This window comes from Eulemur rufifrons, chromosome 9, assembly GCF_041146395.1.
Source record: "Eulemur rufifrons isolate Redbay chromosome 9, OSU_ERuf_1, whole genome shotgun sequence".
Classification (NCBI taxonomy): Eukaryota; Metazoa; Chordata; class Mammalia; order Primates; family Lemuridae; genus Eulemur; species Eulemur rufifrons.
In genome coordinates this window covers 13171749-13194271 of record NC_090991.1, presented here as the reverse complement: position 1 = coordinate 13194271, position 22523 = coordinate 13171749, and the positions used below count along the sequence as shown (strand labels likewise).

Genomic DNA, 22523 nt, shown 5'->3' with positions numbered 1-22523 from the left:
AGGCTCATGGCTTATCATGGAAAAGGGGAGAAGCCATATCATGAGCAGAAGTGCCCTCCCTCCTCTGGCAAGTGCTGATGGGGGTCTCACCAGTGATGTTTGCGAGTTGTGACTCCAAACTTGGCAGTGCACTCGTAGCAGTTGGAGCCGTCGCACCACGGAGGCTCCTTAGACAGCATATCTGTAACACACACAGGGTCAGACTAGTTCCTGTCCAACAGCGACTGTGCCAGGCGTAACTCGGAGCTTAACAGACCAGTCAATACAGCAACACGCCGCAGCGTGACATGAGGATGAAGGAGCAATATATTCTAACTGGCTCAGGAAAAGCTTCACAGACAAGACCATGGAGAATCGGTATTTGCCAGACAGACTGGGGGGAAAGGAAATAGTGTGAAGGTTGTGAACCAGTGCAGTGTCTGGGGGGGAAATCCAGGCACTCAGGGAGGGCTGGGGAGGGTGAGGGATGGTGGGGAGGGAGCAGAGACCACACAGCTAGAAATGCTGGCCGGGGCCAATGGTCAGGGGAACACAGAGGATGGACCAAGACAAGGGATGTTGAGGAGGCAGAATCTGTCAGATCTGGCGACTGAACAGAAGTGTGGGACATGAGAAGGCGGCAGGGAGCAGGAATGAGACAAAGGCTTCTCGATGGAGGGCCTGAGTCTGTGGTGAGATCACCGGTAGAGAACAGACCTACAAGAAAGAACTAAAACTCTTTTCTATAGAGTTCAGTCTTCACATTTAGATTGGGAGTTATCAGTGTAGATGAGAACAACAAGCACCAGGATTTATTTACTCAACCCTGACTCTTCCAGGCACTGTTCTGACAGCGCCACATGGAGAAGCAGACCGAGCTCACGGGGAGGGAGCAGCACACGAATCAGTCACTTCCGAGCACCTTCTACACACCAGCACTGTGACTCACCAGTGCTGAGCTCTTAAAAGGCTGACCTTAGACCTCATTATGTATTGAAAAAATTATAAAAAAGAAAAAAAAATTAAATAGAAAGGCCAAACAAGTGCATGGCATAGGGAAAATTAGACTAGACGCCACAAACCAGCTCTGTGGCCTTGGGCAAGCTACCTACACCGAGATCACACAGCTACCAAGTGTTTTTGAGCTTGTTTCTCTGCCTGTCTCCACCGGGGGTGATGCCACAGCACAGGCACACGCGGGCACGCGAGGCATTCTCACTCTTTCTGCCACCCCAGCGGGGAAGAATACAGACTCACAACTGTGAAATTAGGAAGAGTGAAGTGCTTCTCTCCGAAAAGGAACACAGAGAAGGAAGAGTCAGTGCGGAAGGCCATTTTGACGACTATAGGGAATGTGAATCGGCCTAACAGCCAGGAGACAGGGGAAGGTGACTTGCCTGGAGCTTGTGGATTTCTGGAAGATTCAGGGCAAGTAGGAATCTGACAGGGGCTCCAAGGTGGGGCATTTTGAAAAGAGACTGCTAACTGTGACCCTCCCAAACTGGTCCAAAGCCCTTCATCCCATTCATAGAAACGGTCCCGTATGGTGCCTGGGAAGCTACTGGTTCAGACAGTACGGTAAGCCATTGTAAGATTTAAAGATCACAAATACATCTCGATAATCCACACTGTAACAATGCTTACATGGAAAGAGCAAAGAGTAGGCCACTCACCTAATAGTCTAAACAGAAGTTGCTTGGTGGCAACCTGGTAGTTGAAAATGTTGATGCCTTGGTTATTATTCACCCCAAGGCGAGCCCCAGAGCGGACGATGGCGCGGCACAAGTTGGCGTTCCCTTTCATGTATGCTAAGAGCAGCACTGGAAAACAGAAACACAGGTAGGGCTACTTCCCACCTGGCCCCAGCCTGGCACTGCCAAAGGGTGGGCAGAGGATGGCCGAGGGCAGGACAGACTGCTGACAGAACGTTTGTTTGGAAAGTCCCCACAGACACACAGGGGCCCCAGATAAGACCTCTGGAGGATTGGCAGCCCCTTCCAATAAAGGATCTGGCCACAAGCCAAGGGTTCTGGAGTAGCTACGGTTCCGGAGACAGAGTCTTTCCCATGCAGAGCTTTGGCACAAGGGAAGTGAGGTCATACAGGTAGGTAGGCATCCGATACTGAAGGAAAATATACTGTTGTCTCAATTGCCTTCCTCTGGCGTGAAACAATGGTTTTTCCACAGAGGACAAAGATCTTTTCACACAATGTAACTGCATCTAAAGACCTGTGAGTTGTATACACATGAAGAAAAAAAAATCAGCGTGGGGAATATACCCTAGAAAGTTCTTCTGCCCCATGGAGCCTCTCCTCTCTGCAGGGGCAGACCCAGTGGAACCCAGGCTCTGGCAGGCCATCCTGCTGGCCTTCCTGACCAACAATTACAGCTAACAGAAGCTCCTCTTCACTGACCATTACCAGACAATGTATGTAAATTCTTTCATTTAACTCTCACAATGATCCAATAAGATGAGGGTTATTATTTTCATTATTGAATGAGGAAACAGGTGTAGAGGGGGTAGAAAATTTACCTAGTCACCGCTAGGACAGGACACAGTGAGGCATGTGAACCCAGGTCTCTGTAAATCAGAAGCCGAGACATGAAGCCCCTCTGTGCCTGCCTGCTCACCTGCTCCTGGCAGTGACCCCCAGTGAGTATACGGTAGGTCCGGCGGCTCACCCCCAGGGCCTGACTCCTCTGAAACTCAGACCCATCGCTGCCAGCTTAAAAAACACATTCATGTATCAAGGCCAAGACCTCTTCCCAAGGCTAAGAACCGGTGACAAAATAGATGTTCCCAAGCTAAGGTTCAGAGTCCCCGGTGGTGACTGCATTTCTGCCAGAGGCCACAGAAGCTCCCCGCCATAAGGGCGCATGAACGGGAACGCAGCAGCAACAGAGGTGCTCAGAGAGCTCTGGGTGGGGATGAGAGATCTGGTTTTCGTTCTGGTTTTTCTTCAGTCTTTGTTTCCTTACTTGAAAAATGGGGCTACATCTATATACTCTGCTTACCTTATGGGATTGCTGTGAGACTTCAACAAGAAAATGAATGCAAAAATACATCGAAAAGCTCTGAAAGCTACACAAATGAACACAGTGTTAGTGGGTAGCTACAGCAAACCACAAGAGAGGGCTATTTATTAATCCTCTTGATAAGAAGGTGTCCCATGTATCTGTATATAATCTGCCACTTTTTCAAAGCATGTCAACAGATACTGTAGCACATTTCCTCCTTCTGAAGGTGCTTATATTTTATATCTCTGCAGGAATTTAGGAGCTTGGGTAGGGCCATAGTTGACCAGATAAAAGGGAAATAAAAACAAGTGGGCAGACTGTTTGGACACGGGTATGACTTTAGAGCACTAGATATACTTCAGATGTGATTATGCCTAAATGACACTCCAAATTACATCACAGGGATTTGTGGCAGATGGTCAAGAGAGCCCAGCCAAAATGGCTTGAGCTGAATGCCCTCCGATAATGACATGCGTGCCCGGGCTTTTGTTTTTCCAGAAAGCAAGGTGTGTAAGAAAGATAGGACATACAAACGCCTTATTACATACCTGTGTTGCCTTCTGCATCTGGTTTATCTAGAGGATACTCGGGCATGCACTCTAAGAAGAGATCAAAGATGGCCGCTGCATTCTCTTTGCCATACTGTCCCAAAATATGCAGTGGTGACTGACCTCTGATAAAGCAAATCGGAAAAGTTAGCTATGTACCTGCTACGGCCATCACACACAAAAGAAATGGAATTTTCTAAACTCTGCAATCCTGCATAACCTAAATAATACATAACAGGTCACAAAAGTTTTTCTAAAAAGTAGTTTTTTGGGTTTTTGTTTTGAGACAGGGGCTCACTCTGTTGCCCAGGCTAGACTGCAGTGGTGTCATCATAGCTCACAGCAACCTCAAACTCCTGGGCTCAAGCGATCCTCCTGCCTCAGCCTCTCGAGTAGCTGGGACTACAGGCAGGCGCCACCATGCCCAGCTAATTTTTCTACTTTTTAGAGAGACGGGGTCTCATTCTTGCTCAGGCTGATCTCAAACCCCTGGCCTCAAGCAATCTTCTGCCTTGGCCTCCCAATGTGCTAGGATTACAGGTGTGAGCCACCATGCCCAACCTAAAAAGGAGTTTTTATAAAAACAAAAATACCAGGGGACAAAAAATTGTACAAGTGCCTCGGTAGCCAGTTCTGCAGTGTACACCTGAGGGACGACGGGAGGTACCAGTGACCACTAGCTCTAAGTGGCAGGCCAGGTGCCGTGGAGCCCTGGTCCCTGCTTAGGACCACACACACTCACCTCAGATTAAAAGCTTCCGCGTCCACCGTGCACTCTGTCAGGAGAACCCGGATGTTGTTGAGCCGACCATGCATGACAGCGAGATGAAGAGCTGGGGAGTAAATCCTCTTACTGTGCAAGCCCCGGGGCACGCACAGAAAATCTCAACTTCTCCTCACCCTCGCAAACCTCTCTGCAAATGGGACCCAGCCACAGCGGCGACTGGCCACACACCAAGCCACCCTTTCCGGTCTTCACCGCCCCCCAACAAGGAGTACAAATGCAATCTCATGAGCCTCTGCCTTCTGTTTCAGTAGTTATCCAAAGGTGAGATCGAATAATTTCCCAAAAAGCCACTTTAGGCTTCCAGCACTACCAATCAGATGGGGAGGCTACCCCAGGCCTAATCAGCAGCAGGTTGGACGCCCTGCCTAAAGCACTTTCTGTCACAGCTCTGCTCCTGTAAAAGCCAAGCTCCCCAAGGGGGAACAGGCCCAAGGACGCAGTGCACTTCCACCTAGAATGAGGGGATTGCTCGAGGCACTCAGCACTGTACACAGAGGAATGACCAGGAATTACCATTATTTCCATTCTCATCCACAGCAGCGAAGTCCACTCCATTCTCCAGGAGGACTGAGCAGATGGTGGGCAGGTCCTGCTGGGCAGCGAGATGGAGGGCAGTCTGGCGATGCTTGGTTAATTCATTCACTTTGGCTCCTGCAAGAAGCTGTTGAAGTTGGTTATATGAGCAGCCTCTCTACCACAATCAGGGTCCCACTTATGGGGGCAAACCTGTCTATCTTCCAATATCCACAGAGACTGACAGTTTGCCCTAATGACAAAGCTAGCATGAGGGCCTCACACACACTCTTGGTGAGCAGAAACCAGCAAAACCTGTGCCAAGGACAAACCGGCAACTATCTATCAAAATGTTAAACAAATAAACAAGGCCAGGTGTGGTGGCTCGTGTCTGTAATCCTAGCACTATGGGAAGCTGAGGTGGGAGGACCTCTTGAGGTCAGCAATTTGAGACCAGCCTGCACAATATGGTGAGACTCTGTCTCAACAAAAAATACAAAAATCAGCCAGGTATCATGGCATGCGTCTGTAGTCCCAGCTACTTGGGAGGCCAAGGCAGGAGGATCGCTTTAGCCCAGGAGTTTAAGGTTGCAGTGAGCTATGATGATGTCACTGCACTCTAACCCAGGCAACAGATTGAGACCTTGTCTTGGAAAAAAAAAAGTTAAACAGACATTCCTTGGGACACAGAAATTCTCCTTCTAAAATTTTAGCATTTGAAAACTGCACAGGACTGTAGTGATGTTCACTGTACTATGTAAGGACGTCCACTGCTTGTAATAGTAAAATCTGATGGCAAAAAGGGTTTGTGTATAAAAATTATGATATATACAAATAATAGAACAGGTAGCCTTTAAGATGATAAATATTTATGGATTAATATGGAAAGATGTCAATGATAAGTTTTAAAAAACCCTGCAAGTTAGAAGATAATATGATTCCATTTGGAGACAGAGAAAGAGCCATGTTACACATACACACACACGCACACAAACACACACACACACTCTGAAGGCGTTTAAAAGCATATATACCAAACTGAGAGGAGAGTTGGGAATGAAAGGGAAATACTATCTGTTTTATATCCTTATGTGCTTTAAGTTTTTCCACAATGAGCACGTACTATTTTTACACTATTTTTTAAAAGAAAAAAACACAAAGAAATACAGAATCAAAGGCAGGAAGGACCTTTAAATAATATCTTGTTTAGTCATTTAGTATTTGAAGTTCATTCATTGTCCCCTTTCAGATAGTTCCAAAGACAGCTGCTGTTAACAGAAAATACTCTGTAGTGTAGTCACAGCCGGTTTGCCTCTCCTGAGGCTTGAGGCTACCCCTGGTCCCTCCATCTGTGTGCACAGGCAGCTGCCTCTGGGGGAATCCAAGCACTGGTGAGCTGCTCTGGTTCTGACCCTAGCTTCCAAGTCCCAGCCTCCCCAGAACTCTGCGCACCCAGCCAAATTACTCATAGATAAGACATGTCATGAGTGGATATGGGACACACCAGACAGGAGATAGCACAGAGGGATAGTCATGGTCACTAGTGCTGTTCTAGGGATCGTAGCTAACCCCCATGCTGGCTAACTAGGGGGAAGGAGAGACGTGGGTAAGGCACTGTTTCAGTGTGAACAGATTCTAACATTATGCTGCACCAATTCAAAGAGGAAGGAACACATGGACATTGTTTGCAAGACCAGCTGTTTCTAGGCACTTCTATCACCTGTGAGATCAGGCCTTAGTAAGGCAGGAGCATGAACTTGATAAATGACCTCAAACCTCCCTAGGCTCTCAGGAAGCAGAAAGACTGATGAACATGAGGCTGGATTCTCTGCAACTCTAAGGCCCTTCTCCCCGCCTTGGCTGCTTGTCCCATGACCAGTCTGTGCCTGGCACCATCGGACCCACCTCCTCAGTCCTTCTCCATGCCATCCCTCATTGCCACTGCCTCCCTAGCTGTCTTCACTGGTGATCGCTCCCACATCCGTATGCCTCAGCCCCAAGGCATCTTTTTTTTTTTTTTAAGACAGAGTCTCACTATGTCACCCTGGGTAGAGTGCAGTGGCATCACCGTAGCTCACTACAACCTCAGACTCCTGGGCTCAAGCGATCCTCCTGCCTCAGTCTCCCGAGTAGCTGGGACTACAGGTGCACACCACAACACCCAGCTAATTTTTCTATTTTTAGTAGATATGGGGTCTCACTCTTGCTTAGGCTGGAAGGCATCTTCTTTAAATGCTCTCTCAGCTCAAACACACACCAAGCCATAAAGGTTTTTCTAAAAAGTGTTTTTCAGGGTGGGCACTGTGGCTCGTGCCTATAATCCCAACACTTTGGGAGGCTGAAGCAGGAGGATCACTTGAGGCCAGAGTTTGAGACTAGCGTGAGCAACACAGCTGAGACCTTGTCTCTACAAAAAAAGGTAAAAAAGATCTTTTTTAAAAAAAAGTGTTTATCAAGAACAAAATCACCAGGGCACCAGGGACTGGTCGAGCACCCTGGTGGCCAGGTCTGCAGTGTGCGCCCAGGGCTGACGGAAGGCACCAGTGACAGCCAGCTTGGAGGAGCAGGCCAGCTTGGAGGAGCAGGCCAGGTGATAAGGAGCCCTGTCTCAGCTCTTGGCCATGTTCTCTCAGCTCAAGCACATGCAGTGGTTTCTCCATTGCCTAAAAGATAAAGGCTGCCCACAGTTCTTGGTTTGAAATTTGACGCCCCACTATCTGGTCTCTGCCTGCCTCTCCAACCACATCTACAACTCTCTACTCAGATTTCAACCAAACTTTCCGACATAAAACATGCCACATGCACTTATCAGTCCCCACATCTTTTCTCAGACCTTCCCCTCCCTGGGTGGCATTATGTTGTACTGGAAAAAGCAGGATTTGGAGCCAAACAGAAAAGACTGAAATCCCACACTACCACCTGATAGGCTTGGGGGAAGAAAAAAGCCCTTCTGAGCCTAAATCTCTCCCTTTATAACATGTAAATTTCATACACCCTCTGTGGTTTTGAGAATTAACAGATAGTTCATTTGAAAGTCCCAATTGTCACCACCATCAGCGCCCTGCACAGGTCCGAAGGGAGGGGCAGCCTGCCAATGGGCACACCCTGGGGCGTTCCTGAAGGATGCTCTCGGCCGCCCTTTTTTTTTAATAATAAAAAAAAGTCCCAGTTGAATGCCTGACAGAGAGCAGGGAGGCATCATACGTGGAGCTCCACTCCCTCTGTGCTCCCACCCTGCCTCTGCAACCCAAATCCTGCCTTCCTTCAGGGCCCCACTCTGGCACCTGCCTGACCCTGCAGCCCACACAGCCTACTGGGCACATAGACACGCAGCTCCTTGACTCGCCTGTCTTCCTGAGCGTACTGGCCTAGCTCCCCAGATTCACACTGCCTTTCACAATACCTGGCCAAACACTAGTGATGAGAGATTCTGCACATACTCTACAACATGCTGTGTCCACATGTTACATGCAATAATGTTTCTGGGTCACTTACCAAATTGCGGACAATCATCTCTGAGCCCGCTTGGACAGCGAGGTGCAAAGGGGTCAACTTGGAAGCATCCTGGACTCTGGAGTTCACATTAGCCTGGACGCTGATCAGGAACAGGACACTTTCAATGTCGGAGTTCTGAACTGCCACGTGAAGAAAATTCCGACCCTTGTTATCCACCTACAGCAACAAGTGGGACCAAAATATGAGTGGGCACCCTTTTAAGAGTGTCCCCTGAGCATCTGCAGGCTGCACTGACCACTGGAGAAGTCATGACGTAGACCTTCCTGTGGTTCCAGGAAACTCCTTCCGAAGAACCAACAGTAAATGCTGCCCCCCACCTGTCCACGCAACAGACCCACTCTGCGATTGTGCCCATGACCATATATGCACGGTCACATCCACGTGGTCAGGGGAAGGCAACCCCTACACTGATCCAAGCTGCCCTGGCATCCTCCTGTAGTGGGAACTGGATGCAGAAAAGCCAAGAGAGACAACTTGCAGGGCAGGGAAAGGAAGGTACCAAAATACTGGGATGCTCAGGGAGAGGCAAGGTGGAGATTAGCCTTGGGAATCTCTTTGCTTTGGCTAAAACAAGCAATCAAACAAAGGTTTCAGAAATGTGCAGTTTCCTCTTTTACTAAGCTACAAGATAATACACAAGGGGGCGGGCAGCCAATGGCAAGTCACTGACTTTTCTTTACTAACGTAAAGCAGACAGAGCTCACTGCAATCAAACTGTGCAAAATACTGTAGTTGTAAGAGCTGCCATTAGCGTGAGTGCTTGGGTGCAAGTAAGGGAGACGCCAATGCTACACACATTACCTCACACGTGTCCACAGTATGTGCCAGTGTAACAAGCAAAGTATCTGCAAAGAGCTTTGATCAACAGAAGAGTTTCATACTAGCTAGAGAGGAAATGTGAGATGACAATCTCCATTCATGAACATTTTGCACTAACTGAACATGTGTGAGGTTAAAACCTATACAATCTAGTCACACTTACAAAAATGCTGAAGATAGTTTATGTGCAGAAGCCTGAAATACCAAGCAGTAATCTTCAATCATGCTAGGATTTCATTTCACTCAGGTCTCAACTTTCCATTTCACCTTAATAAAGGTCTATTTATAAATCTTAGCAGTATTGTAAGTGCTGGCTGGAGAGTCAAGTTTCACCAAGACTGACTTGACTACCCATCCCTGCTCCCACCTCGGATCACTTGTTACTGTTGTTTCCCACCCAGTTGCCAATCAACAATTCACCATGCAGATTTAGCAGCTGGTAAAGAACCACAAAGAACAGGACAACCAAGCCTGCTAAGCTGAATAACAACTTAACTCCTCTCAAATATTCAGAAAGTTGCCCCAACATCACAACAGAAGCTCCTCAAGTTCATTTAAAATCTTTTAAAGACATTCATTACTAGGGCAATTCACCAAGCAAAAGCAGAGAGTGAGCCCAGTTCCCACTGTACAGCCCAGTTACCTCCACTCCCATAAGCATGGCACCACCAGGGCTGACACATAGCAGAGCAGCCAAAGCTAACCCTGCACTGGCATGGCATCTGAATAGCCAAATTTTAAGAAAAGGAGTATAATTTCAAACAAATGTCTCTATATAGAAGATGTTAAGTCTCCATGTAATAGGCTCTACTGTGCACAGGGCAACGTGGAGAACACTGGGTGGGGGTCGCCCACCTGTTCGGCAGCCCCGGACTCTCGTTTTAGGATGGCCTCGGCTGCCTTGTTGTTCTTGTAAGTCATGGCACAGGCGAACGGGGTCAGCCCTTGTCTGTCTCGTACATTCAAGTGGATATCAGGGTGAGAAATCAACAACTGAATGATGACACCATGCTGGTTGCTGATGGCCACGTGGATGGGTGTTCTTCCTTCTGCATCCTATGGGGACAAGGCACAGATTTCAATGTCCAATTGAAAGATAATAAAACGTAAGAAAAATATGAAGGGGGATAACTTTTAAATCAAATTTTGGTTATGAGAATCAGTACTACCACCCTGTGTTTGACTCAGCTTTTAAACAGGCCAAACATAGACATGGCTGAAAGCCACTCCCCGTTACACTACTCTCCAGTGACCCCGTGGTGACAGTGGGTCCACAATAAACACATTTGTTTTGAACACCTGCAGTCAAATGCTTGTTTTAGAACATCTGCAGTCAACCACAGCTGTAAGTTATGCCACTCCTTATCTTGTAGGGCACGGTATGTGAGCCTTCATGGGCTAGAACATTGAAAAGCATGAAGGAACGTAACTCAGGGGTGTTCAGTTGAGCTACTGGAACATTTTCCTAAATACAGTACTCAGTTTGGGACTAAACCAAACTCTCAATGGGCATCTATAACTAAGGGGGAATAGGAGCAAAGAAAAATAGATAAAACAAATCTTCCTCATGCTGTAGTAAAGACAAAGGCACACAAAAGAAAAGTCTTAACCTGAAATCATTAAAATTACAAGGCAGGCTGTATGACTCAGAGAAAATCACTTTATCTGGCCTAGCACAGCCCTATTCATGGTAAAGCAGAGAACTGGGACCAGGGAATCTCCAAGGTCCCTTGACATAAGAAGAGATTTCCATAATTCTGGGGCGACCACCTATTTCCCTGGAAAAGAGAAACCACGTACCTGTGCGTTTACATTGGCACCAAACTCCAGAAGACACTGTACTGTCTCTTCCAGCCCCCAAGAGGCCGCCAAATGCAAAGGGGTCTGCCCGTCTCTAGCCTCTTCCTCTCCTTCTCCATTAGCACCTGGTTGTCTGGGACTATTCACATCACAGCCACTGAAAGGAACGGGGAAATAGAAGGAAGGCCATGCTTCCACCTGGCCTATAAGCATGCTGATAAATCTATAGCAGCAGCTTCATCCAATCCAACAAAAAAGCTGCTGCTGCCAGGATCTGCTATCTAGGTCCTCAGCCTCAAATATTGAGTCTGGGTCCCACTCCTATAGACTCTTCTGCAATTGGTCTTGGGGGCAACCTGGGCATCAGAATTTTTCAAAGCTCCCCAGGGGATGTGCACACATTTAAAGTTTGAGAATCACTGCTCTAAAGGTTTCCTGAACAGCCCTGGCTCCACATATTCCACACACGGAGAAGGCTGTGGAGCCTGTAATGGCCCACGCATCTTCGTGGGGCCCTGAAGGGGACATCTGGTCTCCTCCACCGCAGCCCTCTGGCTTCATGGTGTGAACTGGTCTGACATGATTACAGGAGCCCATACAGCTCCCAACGCAGGATGCTGGCTCAGCTTTTAGATTCCTTGATCCAGGCATGTAAGCTCCTCCCCACACAAGTGAGCCTGGCCCTTGTCTGACTTGAAATGACAAGAACAGTGACCCTCTGATAGTTTTAATTATGAAAGTCAAGCCAGTGACAGGCATGTCAAGAGTGTAGGTGGATTAAAATAAGAAAAAAGCCAGTTTGCAATAAGCTGAATAAGATTTCAAGAGATACTGAGGCTTCTCAGACCTGCGAATAAGGAAGCAGGCAGTAGCCTCATTGTTTTCATCAATGGCTCTGTGCAGGAGTGTCTGAAGGCATCCACTAGGTCCTGGGCCCCAGCATGTGGCATCGCAACCGTGTCTGACCTGCAGAAAAACACAGGTTATTCTCCAACACTGTTGAACAAAGGCAGACATTTTTGTTACCAAGTCTGAGCTCTATGTATATCATTAGATCCATTAACAGGCAAGCTCAATAACAACTGCACCTCAAGGTGCAAAATGCCTTAATGTCACATTGCAGGCCTTCAGAGACCTAAATGAGAATTTCCAGATTTACCTACACTTTTGGGGTCTGTTGTAGATAAATCTGAAATTTTGGAATTTATCACTATGGTGATGGTGAGGGCAGCCCATTATCAAATTAACCCACCCCAGGAGAAGTCTCCTCAGGAAATGCCTCCACTCTCTTGCTTCTTGGTAGTTTTCTTGGTAAAGTCAGCCTAAAAACAAAAGTGCTGGCCAAGATCATGCTGAACTGCAAGTTTCCTTAACATGACTTTCAACTGCTTGTCCTTGACCCAATTTATTACTTGTCAGATCTCTTGTTCCTGTGATTGCTATGTAGCCACCAAATCCATCTCTGACACAAAATATCCCCACCTATAAACAGAGGCGAAAGTCGTGATTGTCTCACCAGAGTGGATGCGATGTCCTCCAAATTGTTTGCCAATGCCAGCCACAGTGGGGGGTTTCCCTTCTCATCTGGCACGGACATGTCGGCTCCTCGGGTGCATATGGCGTCAACCACCAGTGGAAGCTGATTTCTGATGGCCAGCTGAAGGGCTGTCTCCCCGTCCTGAGTCCTGCTAGGACACACACGCCAGAACCAACGTTTGTAACTGGAGCTAAAGGATGAAACGTGCCCCCTGGACCTTCCAGAGCCCAGAACCAACTGTATTCCTTCATTCACATTCACTAGTGTTTTCTCAGGGAAATAAATCTGTCAATACTGTCTGTCCCTCTGCCTTTTTAGAAAATATAGCTATGTCACCCTTTTGTACTTGGACAGTAACTGACCAACATTCCAACGTGTTGAACTTTTATAGGAATACAGTTGCTTTTAAAAGCATCTTAATTAAATGCTTCCCCAACTACCCGCTTGACAAAACACTTCTTTCCCCCAATCGGTCACTTGGAGACAAAGGTTAAGTTCTTTTGAAAATACAATCATAATAAAAATTTGACTCTGTGTCTTTTCCCCCCCGAAGCTTTGTTGGTAGCTCATTTGTTGGCATGGTCTTCATTATAGCAGAAATTCCTAGTTAAAAATTGATTTTGGATTGTCCTTTATAATGAGCTTTGTGCAATATTGTGCGCTGGTCCTGAACGGTTCAAACAAGAGCAAAGCACAGTTCCCCTTCTCCATCACGAGTCGCCTAATTGCATTCAGTTAAAACACTGCGTTTGTACTTTCTTAGAGCCATTGTTTCCCTTCCTTTATTTAATTAAAAAAACTTTTTTTTCTAAAAGCAAAGCTGTGCTTTTGAAATATCTAAGTGTGACCTGGTGTTACAGTGGAGAGTGCCGTTTCATCCTACCTGACATTTATATCGGCCTGATGCTCCAGAAGAAAGAGCGCACTCTTGCTATCCTGCCGCTGTATGGCCATGTGCAGCAAGGTCTGCCCGTCTGACATGGTATCATTGATGGAAGCCCCGGAGCCCAGCAGTTGGGCTGCGATTGTGTGCATGCCTGCAAAACAGACAAGCCCTGATTTTAATGCGTGCTCAGCTTTTCCCACTTCCTCAATATCTTACTACAATAAACATACCCTCTTCTTCTCAAACATACCCTCAACTTCTCAAAGCCAGCAGTTTTCCACTGAATATTACAGGCTTAACACAAACAGAAAGCTTATTTTACAACCAAATGATTAGCCCCACTTTTCTCCCTCCCCCCAGCCCCCACCCACTTTCCTTTCTGACATCTGTTTGTCTGCACATGTCAACTAGCCTTACCAGTCCACAGTGCCAGGCCCAACACAGTCTGGTCTCGGGAATCTTTGAGGCTGAAGTCCGGAATAATTTGCAAGTTGTTGGTGGCATGAAGAGCATTGGCTAATTTTTTTTTAAAAAGGAAAAGAACACTTGATTTCACTATCCCGTGGATCACATTTAAAGCACTCAAGAGAATAAAAACTCAGTTTCAAACTGACTGGCTACACGAGAACAGATAAATCTTTTTGTGGGGAGTGGAAGCCCAGAAATATATTTTAGAGCAAAGCTTATGGGTAAAATGAATCTTTTTAAAGCTTAAAACAATGACTCTTCACATAAGGAAAATGAGACTGTACTATGGAAATACGCATTAATTACTTGATTACTAAAAAGAGGGTTAAAACAACGCCCTGACAATGTTTTCCTAATACACAATTCCTACAGTCTTAAAACTTCTAGGCACAGTCTACCTAAAACCCCACTTCCCTCCAGAAGCACAATGCTAAAAAATGCTGGCCTTGCTAGGTGCAGTGGCTTATGCCTGTAATCCTAGAACTTTGGAAGGCTGAGGGAGGAAAAATGCTGAGGCCAAGAGTTCAAGACCAGCCTGGGCAACACACGAAGACCTAATCTCCACAAAAAATAAAAAAAAATTAGCCAGGCATGGTGGTACGTGCCTGTAGTTCTAGCTACTTGGGAGGCCAAGGCAGGAGGATTGCTTGAGCCCAGGAGTTCAAGGTCATGGTGAACTAGAATTGGGCTACTGCACTCCAGCCTGGGTGACAGAGCAAGACCCTGTCTCTAAAAAAATAAAATAAAATATGTTAAAAAAACATTTTTTTAAATGCTGGCCTTATAAGGATTGAGACCAGAGTAAAACAAATTTCATGATAGGAAAGAGTAAACCTGAGAAGGACTTTCTACGGGAAATGGGCCTTCTTCACTGCAGGGACTTCCCCTGGCCCCTCTGTCATAGGTCACCTGCCAGAGAGGCTCAGAGAGAGATGAAGGACTGACCAGCTAGCTCGCGGAGGACCTGCCACAGCAGAGTTCTCAAAGACAGTGCTCTCGCCAAGGCAAAGCTCTGCTTGACCTACACTGAAATGTCCTGGAAATACACCCCAGAATAAGAGACAGCAGAATCAAAGGCTCTAACACCTTAACCTAACAGGTGAAATGGGCGGCCCCATCCTGAAAACATACACAAGGAAACACACACAGTCAAGAGCCAGACTATATTGCTTATCTAGTTTGACCTGAAAGGATTTTTTTTTTGGTAAGAAATTGGCTATGCAAAGAATAGAAGAAACATCAACTCTGTAATTAACTACCCAAAACTACTGTCCACAAGTCAAATTGATGGGCAGTATTCCTAACTACCTACCTTTCTGCTCCAGAATGACAGACACCACATCTGGGTGATTATAGGCAATTGCCATGTGCAGTGGTGTCTGCAGCCAGACACTGTCCGCTGAGCTAGGTGGGGACGCAGGCTCCTTCGGCAAAGGCAGAGCTTCTTCCGTCTGCAGATTCGGGTTGGCGCCTTGCTGCAGAAGCTCTGCGGTGAGGTTGGCCAGGCCATGCCGACAAGCTGTGTGCAATGGGGTTTCTCCCTGCATGGAAATAAATGGCCCAAATCTGAGCACCTACAGGGTAAGAGTTCCCTTCACAAAGGAAGAATGACTGCAGAAGTGCTGAAACTCGGGTCCCCAGAGCCAGTCACAGCCCTTGGCTCATCCTGTCACCAGCTGACTCTGTGACCTTTGTCCTCTTTCTCCTGAGCCATCACCCTTAGTTTTTTCAATGTTTTCCCCAAGCACCTTCCAAAAACCCTGGTTTCCCAACTTCTTCACCTCCTATGACCTCCTTAACCACCCTTCACTTTGTTTTTATAATTATTTTTTAATTATAAAAACAATACACGCTTATAATGACAAAACAATGACAACAGCTTATAAGTGTCACCAAAATAAACACTGTAGAAAATGGGAGGGCCTAATAGTCACAGCCCCTGAGATAAGCGGTATTAACAGTGGGACCCTCACTTCTCTTTAACTCCCCACTTGCATACCTTGCTTCTTTGACCTGCTCCTGTCAATCTTACCTTGAAATCTTGATCAAGACCTTCTTACTTCACTTTTAAAAATTAAAAACATTTTAAATTGGTATTATAGGTATTTGATTCAATATTCAAAAGGTACAAAAATATACAGTGAAAAAAAGTCTCCTCTCATACCTGGCCCCAAACACCCAATTACCCTCTCCTAAAGGAACCATTATTACCAGTTTCACATGTCTCTCCAGAGACAGAACATTCATAGGAAAACACATACATATGCATGTATTCACGTGTAGATGTGTATTTGTGTGCATACACGCACTGGATTTTCTTCACACAAACAAATGGAAACAAATGGAACAGTGCTCTGTACCCTGCTCTTATCAAAGTTATACATCATCATCATTTAAAGAGTCAATAACTCTACAAGGCTTGTGAAAAACACCAAGATTCTTTTTTTTTTTTTTTTTGAGACAGAGTCTCACTCTGTTGCCCAGGCTAGAGTGAGTGCCGTGGCGTCAGCCTAGCTCACAGCAACCTCAAACTCCTGAGCTCAAGCGATCCTCCTGTCTCAGCCTCCCGAATAGCTGGGACTACAGGCATGCACCACCATGCCCGGCTAATTTTTTCTGTATATATTTTTAGCTGTCCATATAATTTCTTTCTATTTTTAGTAGAGATGGGGTCTCGCTCTTGCTCAGGCTGGTCTCGAACTCCTGAGCTCAAACGATCCGCCCACCTCGGCCTCCCAGAGAGCTAGGATTACAGGCGTGAGCCACCGCGCCCGGCCAAAAAAACACCAAGATTCAATCTCATCCTTTCCCTCAAAAAATTCTCCTCTCCCAGAGGGAACTACTTTAACTCTTTCAGCTGGGTTTGTGTAAATCTCCATATTTTTACTATGTTGTTACTGTCACCTCTTGATTTTCCAGCTTGAGACATTACGTGTGGGACCTGCCACAGTAGCAGGAAAGGATTGAGTGCTATTCCTCCTTGACCTACAGATGCAGCCTACCACTCCACACCTTCCCCCTAGTGCGGGATTATAATTGTGGCGAGAGCCCTCCAGAGTCCATCCTCCTCCTCGGGGCTATGGACTGCTCCAGCCCTTCTTCCTACACGTTCTCACTGGGTGTGCTTATCTACTTCCATGGCTCCTACCATTATCCACAAGCAAGAGACTCTCAAACCCACATCTCCAGCCCTGTTTTTGCATCCAATTTTCCCACTGCCTGCTACACATCCTTGCCTTAATGTTTAGAAAGAAATTCAACAATTGCAATGGAATTTACTCCCTCCATACCAGTTCATTCTCCTGGTTAGTTCCCTCTTTCTTTTCCTGGGTACATGACAACAGTTTTAATACTTTCCTTGCCCTCGCTTCTGGGCTCCATAAGCATACATGTCCTGTTGACTGTAACTTTGCAGTTCCTCTGAAACCTGTCCCTTAAGGATCCAAATCTAATGTGAGAGGTCAGGACAGGTTGTTGCTTATCTAGATGATGCTGACCCGGATTCAGCCAGACTCAATGGCACACCTACCATGCCAGCCATCCCAGGCAGCTTTCTCAACTCTGGATCACTTTCTTCTTCTGCCCCAAACCCCTCTATGGATCTTCTCTTACCATAGGATAAAGCCCAAACACCTAAACCAGCATTCCAGGCCCTTCTCCAGTGCGGCTCTCACCTGCTTCCAAGTCAACATTCTACATCTTAGGTTTTACCCAGTTTTACTATGAAGGGTATCAGAGAAGAAACACAGCTGGTAGACAGCGTGTGATCAAGGGAGGATTTTTTAAAGTTAGGGGATAACAGAGCATGTTTCTATGCTCTTAGAAATGAACAGTAGGCAAAACTAATGATGCAGGAGAAAGAAAAAGACAGAGACACATGAGTGTAGAAGGAAAGTCACTGAGAAGGTCAGAGGGGATGAGAAGCAGAGCCCAAAAAAAGAAACTAGCCTCTAGTGAGTACAGGGACATTCCATCATCCTAGCTGGAGAGCAGGCCGTGTGCAGACAGAGTAACAGATTTAACGGTGGAAAGGATGGCACTGCCCTCTCCCCTGTGCTTCCAAGATACATTAGTATGTCTCAGATACCAGATTCCCTGCCTAGGGCTGTTGAAAGAGTGTGCAACTATACATCCTAGTACCTGCGTCTTAATACTGGCTTCAGTATTTATAAGCCACTTAACCTCTCTGAACCTCAAGGTCCTTTACCCTGAAATGAGGAATTTATAGATGTGGAGACGGTCTTTTCAATCCTAGTACTACATGCTGCTTTCAGGTCCATTGTGAGAATTAAAAGGGACAATAATGTCCTTAAAGCTCCTAGCACAAAGTAGTTGTAAAATAAATGTGATCTTAAAGATAAGCACATCCTCGTTTAAAAATAATAAAGTAAAAATAACTATCATTTAGTATCTAATGTCCCAGATATTATGCTAATAAACACTTACATAAATCATTTCATCTTAACCACACCTCATGAAATCAGTATTAACCCCATTTTACAGAAGAGGACCCTGAAGCTCAGAACCATTAAGTAATGTGCCTGAGACCACACAGGGAGGAAATGGGAAAGCTGGTAAACCAGTAACAACATCCAACCCCAAAGGCCACGCTTTTAACCAGAACACTGTGCATTCTACCTTGTAAGCTTGCAATATACACTCATAAACGAGCATTCATGTCGGCTAACCTCAGCAAATGTGAAGTGTTATAAAGAATCAAGATGCTACTATGATAGGTTTGTGTACATGTGCACGTTTGCTAATCTCTATTAGACTATAAAGTCCATAGTACTGAGTCCAGAGCTTTATATACAACAAATGCTTAGGAAATGGTTGCTGAATGAATCAGTCAACCAATATTTAAGCATACATAAAAGAATATGTTTCACTCTAGTTTTTAAATCATGTACATGTATTATTTTGACAAAAGTTGAAAGGAAGAGTCTATTCCATTTGTTCCTGCACATCTGCCACTGCCATTTTTCCCACAGACCAAAACCATTTCCCCCTGGCTGCCCTGTCACACTTACCCACTTGTTTCTGTGGTTGACGTGGGCACCATTGGTTGCCAGGAAAAGAGCTGCTGCCTCATTTCCTGCTCCAGCTGCCCGCTGTAGTAAACAATTTCCTAGAAGAAAATGGGCATATTCATTCTTCTGTTTGCATAAAAATGAGGTCAAGTTCCACAGGGCACAACACCCTGCCCTTCCCCACCACCTTACCACTGGCGAGCCCACACCACAGATTAGATATTTTTTAGGTATCATTTATATCCACACGTGTACTCTCTGTATGGGGACACAGAGACGAGAGAAGACCCTGGGCCGGAATATCCACTCTTCCTGGGTTTCCCACTAGCCACTGCACAGGACAGGAGGTAAGTTATGTCTCTTTCCTGGGGCTGGGTCAGAGAAGGGTTTCTCAACAGTGGTGCCACTGACATTTAGGACAGGATGATTCTTTGTCGTGGGGGTCTGTCCTGCACACTGTACAATGTTTAGCAGTATCCTGGCTTCTATCCACCAGATGCCAGTAGGACCCTGAACTTGTTGTGACAATCAAAAATGTCTATAGATATTCCCAAATGCCCCAGGGGTTGGAGGAGAATTGTCCCTGGCTGAGAACCACTGAGCTAGATGACCATTTCTAAGACATCGTAAGCTTAAGTTCTACCAGAAAATACCCCTTAAATACTTCAGTTTTATTCCTAGCGCCCTAAATATGTTTGTTCTTGGCTTAGAAATATTTTGCTTAGCATTGTCACTCTTTTCTAAATAAAACTTTGGAAAGAAAAAAATTTTTTTCTTCTTTTTCTCTCAAAATGGTTTTAGCCCTAGAATAGTATTTCTCAGACTTTTAGAATCCATTTCCAAAAATGAACATAAAATCTCATGTTCCACAGCTATGCTTTTTGAAAATCCAAATAAAATAACAGGACCAAAAACAAGGTGAAGAAATGGGATAAAGCACTACTTTGCTTTCATACCATTTTTTCCTTTTCCCTCAGAGAAAGTGATTCCACCCCTAGTTGATGGCCATTCTAATCGAGAGACTCCCAATAAGAGTCTCATTTTCACTTCTTCAGTCATGCCAGCATACACAGGACTTACATTACATAGCTCCCAAGAACAAAGATAAACAGTGACTGCTAAAACATCACTAAATTGTTAAAAACCAGTGGGCTAAGATTATTAGATGTAAAATGAAAAAGAACAACAGGAAAAAATAACAATCCTGAGCCTGTATGTATTTAACAATTAAAACTGAAAATATATAATGTAAACTAACAGAACTAACAAGAAAAATGGACAAATCCATAATCGGTGAAAATTTTTAATATACCCCTCAGAAATTGACAAATCAAGCAGGTCAAAAGTTAATAAGGATGTGTAAAATTTAAACAGCAAAATAAACAAGACTGATTTAATGCACAGAGAAACTAACACTGCATCCTACAATTAAAGAATGCACGTTCTTTTCAAGTACATGTCAGACTTTTATAAAAACTAGTTCTGTAAGAATCTAAAATTCAAGTCTTAATATCAAAGAACAAATCTCTTGCATGCCACACTCTGAGACTGAATTAGAAATCAATAAAATTAGAGCCAATAACTAACATATATTTGTAAATTAAAAGCAATTTAGTAATAATCTCATTTCCAGAAGTCTTCACTCTAAAATACTTAGTTCTTCCTGTACTCCTTTATCCTATAGTACTACTACCTTTAGCTTTTATGTCACTTAGACTGGTGATTTCATTTGACCTTTAAAGTTAATTATTAACTTTTTTAGGGAACGGGCTGTTTCATATCCATCCTTTTTTTTCTTTGTCAACTCTCCTTGTCAGTGGTACCTACCCATGCTTTATACATTGCTAATACTCGATACTGAATTATATGGAATCCCTCTCCTTAAAATATCCTTATATTATTGAGTAAGATCAAGGAAATACATTAAAAGTGTTCTCAAGGTATGGTCTATGGATTCCTGTGGGTTCTTGAGAGTCTTTCAGGGGGTCTATAAGGTCAAAACTATTTTCATAATAATACTACTTATTTTTTTCCCACCACTGTGTTGACATTTGCACTGATAGTGCAAAAGTAATCATGAGTCAAACTGGAGAGCCTTAACACAAATCGATGCAGTGGCATCAAAATGTATTAGTAGTCACTGTATTCTTAACCACCATACACTCACAGTTAAAAAAACAAAAATTTGGGAGGCCAAAACAGGAGGGTCACTTGAGGCCAGGAGTTCAAGACCAGCCTGAGCAAGAGAGACCCCACTTCTACAAAAAAAATAATAAAACAAATTAGCTGAGCATAGTGGTGTCCTCCTGTAGTCCCAGCTACTCAGGAGGCTGAGGAAGGAGGATCACGTGAGCCCAGGAGTTTGAGGTTGTAGTGAAATATCATGATGCCACTGCACTCCAGCCCCAGCAACAGAGCAACACCCTGTCTCAAAAAAAAAAATTTTTTTTTTAATTTAAAATAAAAAATAAGAGCCAGTTTCACTTAGGAAGGTCCTTGATGAAGTAGTAAAAATTACTACAGTCATGTGCTGCATAACAAATGGACCACATATATGATGGTTGTCCCATAAGATTATAATACTGTATTTTTACTGCCCTTTTTCTATGTTTAAATATAGAAATAGTTACCATTATGTTACAGCTGCCTACAATATTCAGTATAATAACATGCTGTATAGGTTTGCAGCCTAGGAGCAATAGGCTATATCCAATAAGCTAGGTGCATAGTAAGCTATACCATCTAGGTTTGTGTGAGTACAATCTATGATGTTTGCATAAGGACAAAATTGCCTAATGATGCATTTCTCAGAACACATCCTGGGCAGTAAGCATTGCATGACTGTAATTTTGTTAAATCTCAACATGGAGTACATGTCTTTAAAAAATTCTGCATGACAAAATGAGAAGTATACATAAAGCTACTTCTGCTGCATACCTAGGTATGATGTTGACCAGAGGAAAATCACTTGTGCCACTGTTTAAGCTATAAGCTTAACTAAGCAGCTTTTCTCATGGAACAGCATTTTTACTTGAAAGAATGATTAACATACTATTGTTACCCAAATGTATTTGGTAGACAGTTTTTGAAAATGAACAAAGCAAGCCTGTCTTTTTAAGAAAAACAATTGATAAAATTTGTACCAAGTGATAAAATTTTGAGCTTTCAGGTGAAAAATGTGTATAACTCAGTGAACCAATATTCTCCAAATGATTGAGTCATTATGTTACAAAATCATGCATTGAGAAAAGATCCATTCAAAGCACAAATGGACCACAGATTTTAATATAACAAAGTACTGAAGTTTATTGATACATGTTTCACATTGCAGCTAACCTTAAAGAAACTATCACTTGATGAATTTTACTTGCTGTAGTATCAACTAAAATATATCCATAGTTATCTGAAAAGGCTACTAAAATATAGTTCCCTTTTCCAACTACATAAGTGTGGTATATTTTCTTTATATACTTTAACGAAAACAACATATCTCAAAATATTGAATACAGAGGCAAAAATAAGAAACCAGCTACTCTTCTAAATAAATTTTGTTTTGAAAGTTATTTTTCATAAAATATGTTATATATTAACATATAATAGTTTATTGCTATTAAATTAATAC

General features: G+C 44.4%; 1 protein-coding gene across 4 annotated transcripts in view; it reads right to left on the bottom strand.

Moving 5' to 3' along the window:
- Positions 1-22523, bottom strand: part of ANKFY1 (ankyrin repeat and FYVE domain containing 1) — an 89541-nt gene that overhangs the window by 6741 nt on the left and 60277 nt on the right. For 2 of the 4 annotated variants that reach the window (XM_069482115.1, XM_069482118.1), the window contains 14 exons: positions 18902-18999; positions 15184-15412; positions 13821-13919; positions 13401-13554; positions 12497-12668; positions 11828-11946; positions 10981-11137; positions 10036-10236; positions 8341-8517; positions 4846-4993; positions 4288-4378; positions 3546-3670; positions 1653-1799; positions 91-181 (listed from right to left, as the gene is read on the bottom strand). In XM_069482115.1, the coding sequence (XP_069338216.1) occupies positions 91-181; positions 1653-1799; positions 3546-3670; positions 4288-4378; positions 4846-4993; positions 8341-8517; positions 10036-10236; positions 10981-11137; positions 11828-11946; positions 12497-12668; positions 13401-13554; positions 13821-13919; positions 15184-15412; positions 18902-18999 (2008 nt within the window). The remainder of the gene's footprint in view (positions 1-90; positions 182-1652; positions 1800-3545; positions 3671-4287; positions 4379-4845; positions 4994-8340; positions 8518-10035; positions 10237-10980; positions 11138-11827; positions 11947-12496; positions 12669-13400; positions 13555-13820; positions 13920-15183; positions 15413-18901; positions 19000-22523) is intronic. The other 2 variants (XM_069482117.1, XM_069482114.1) reach the window with 1 other exon arrangement.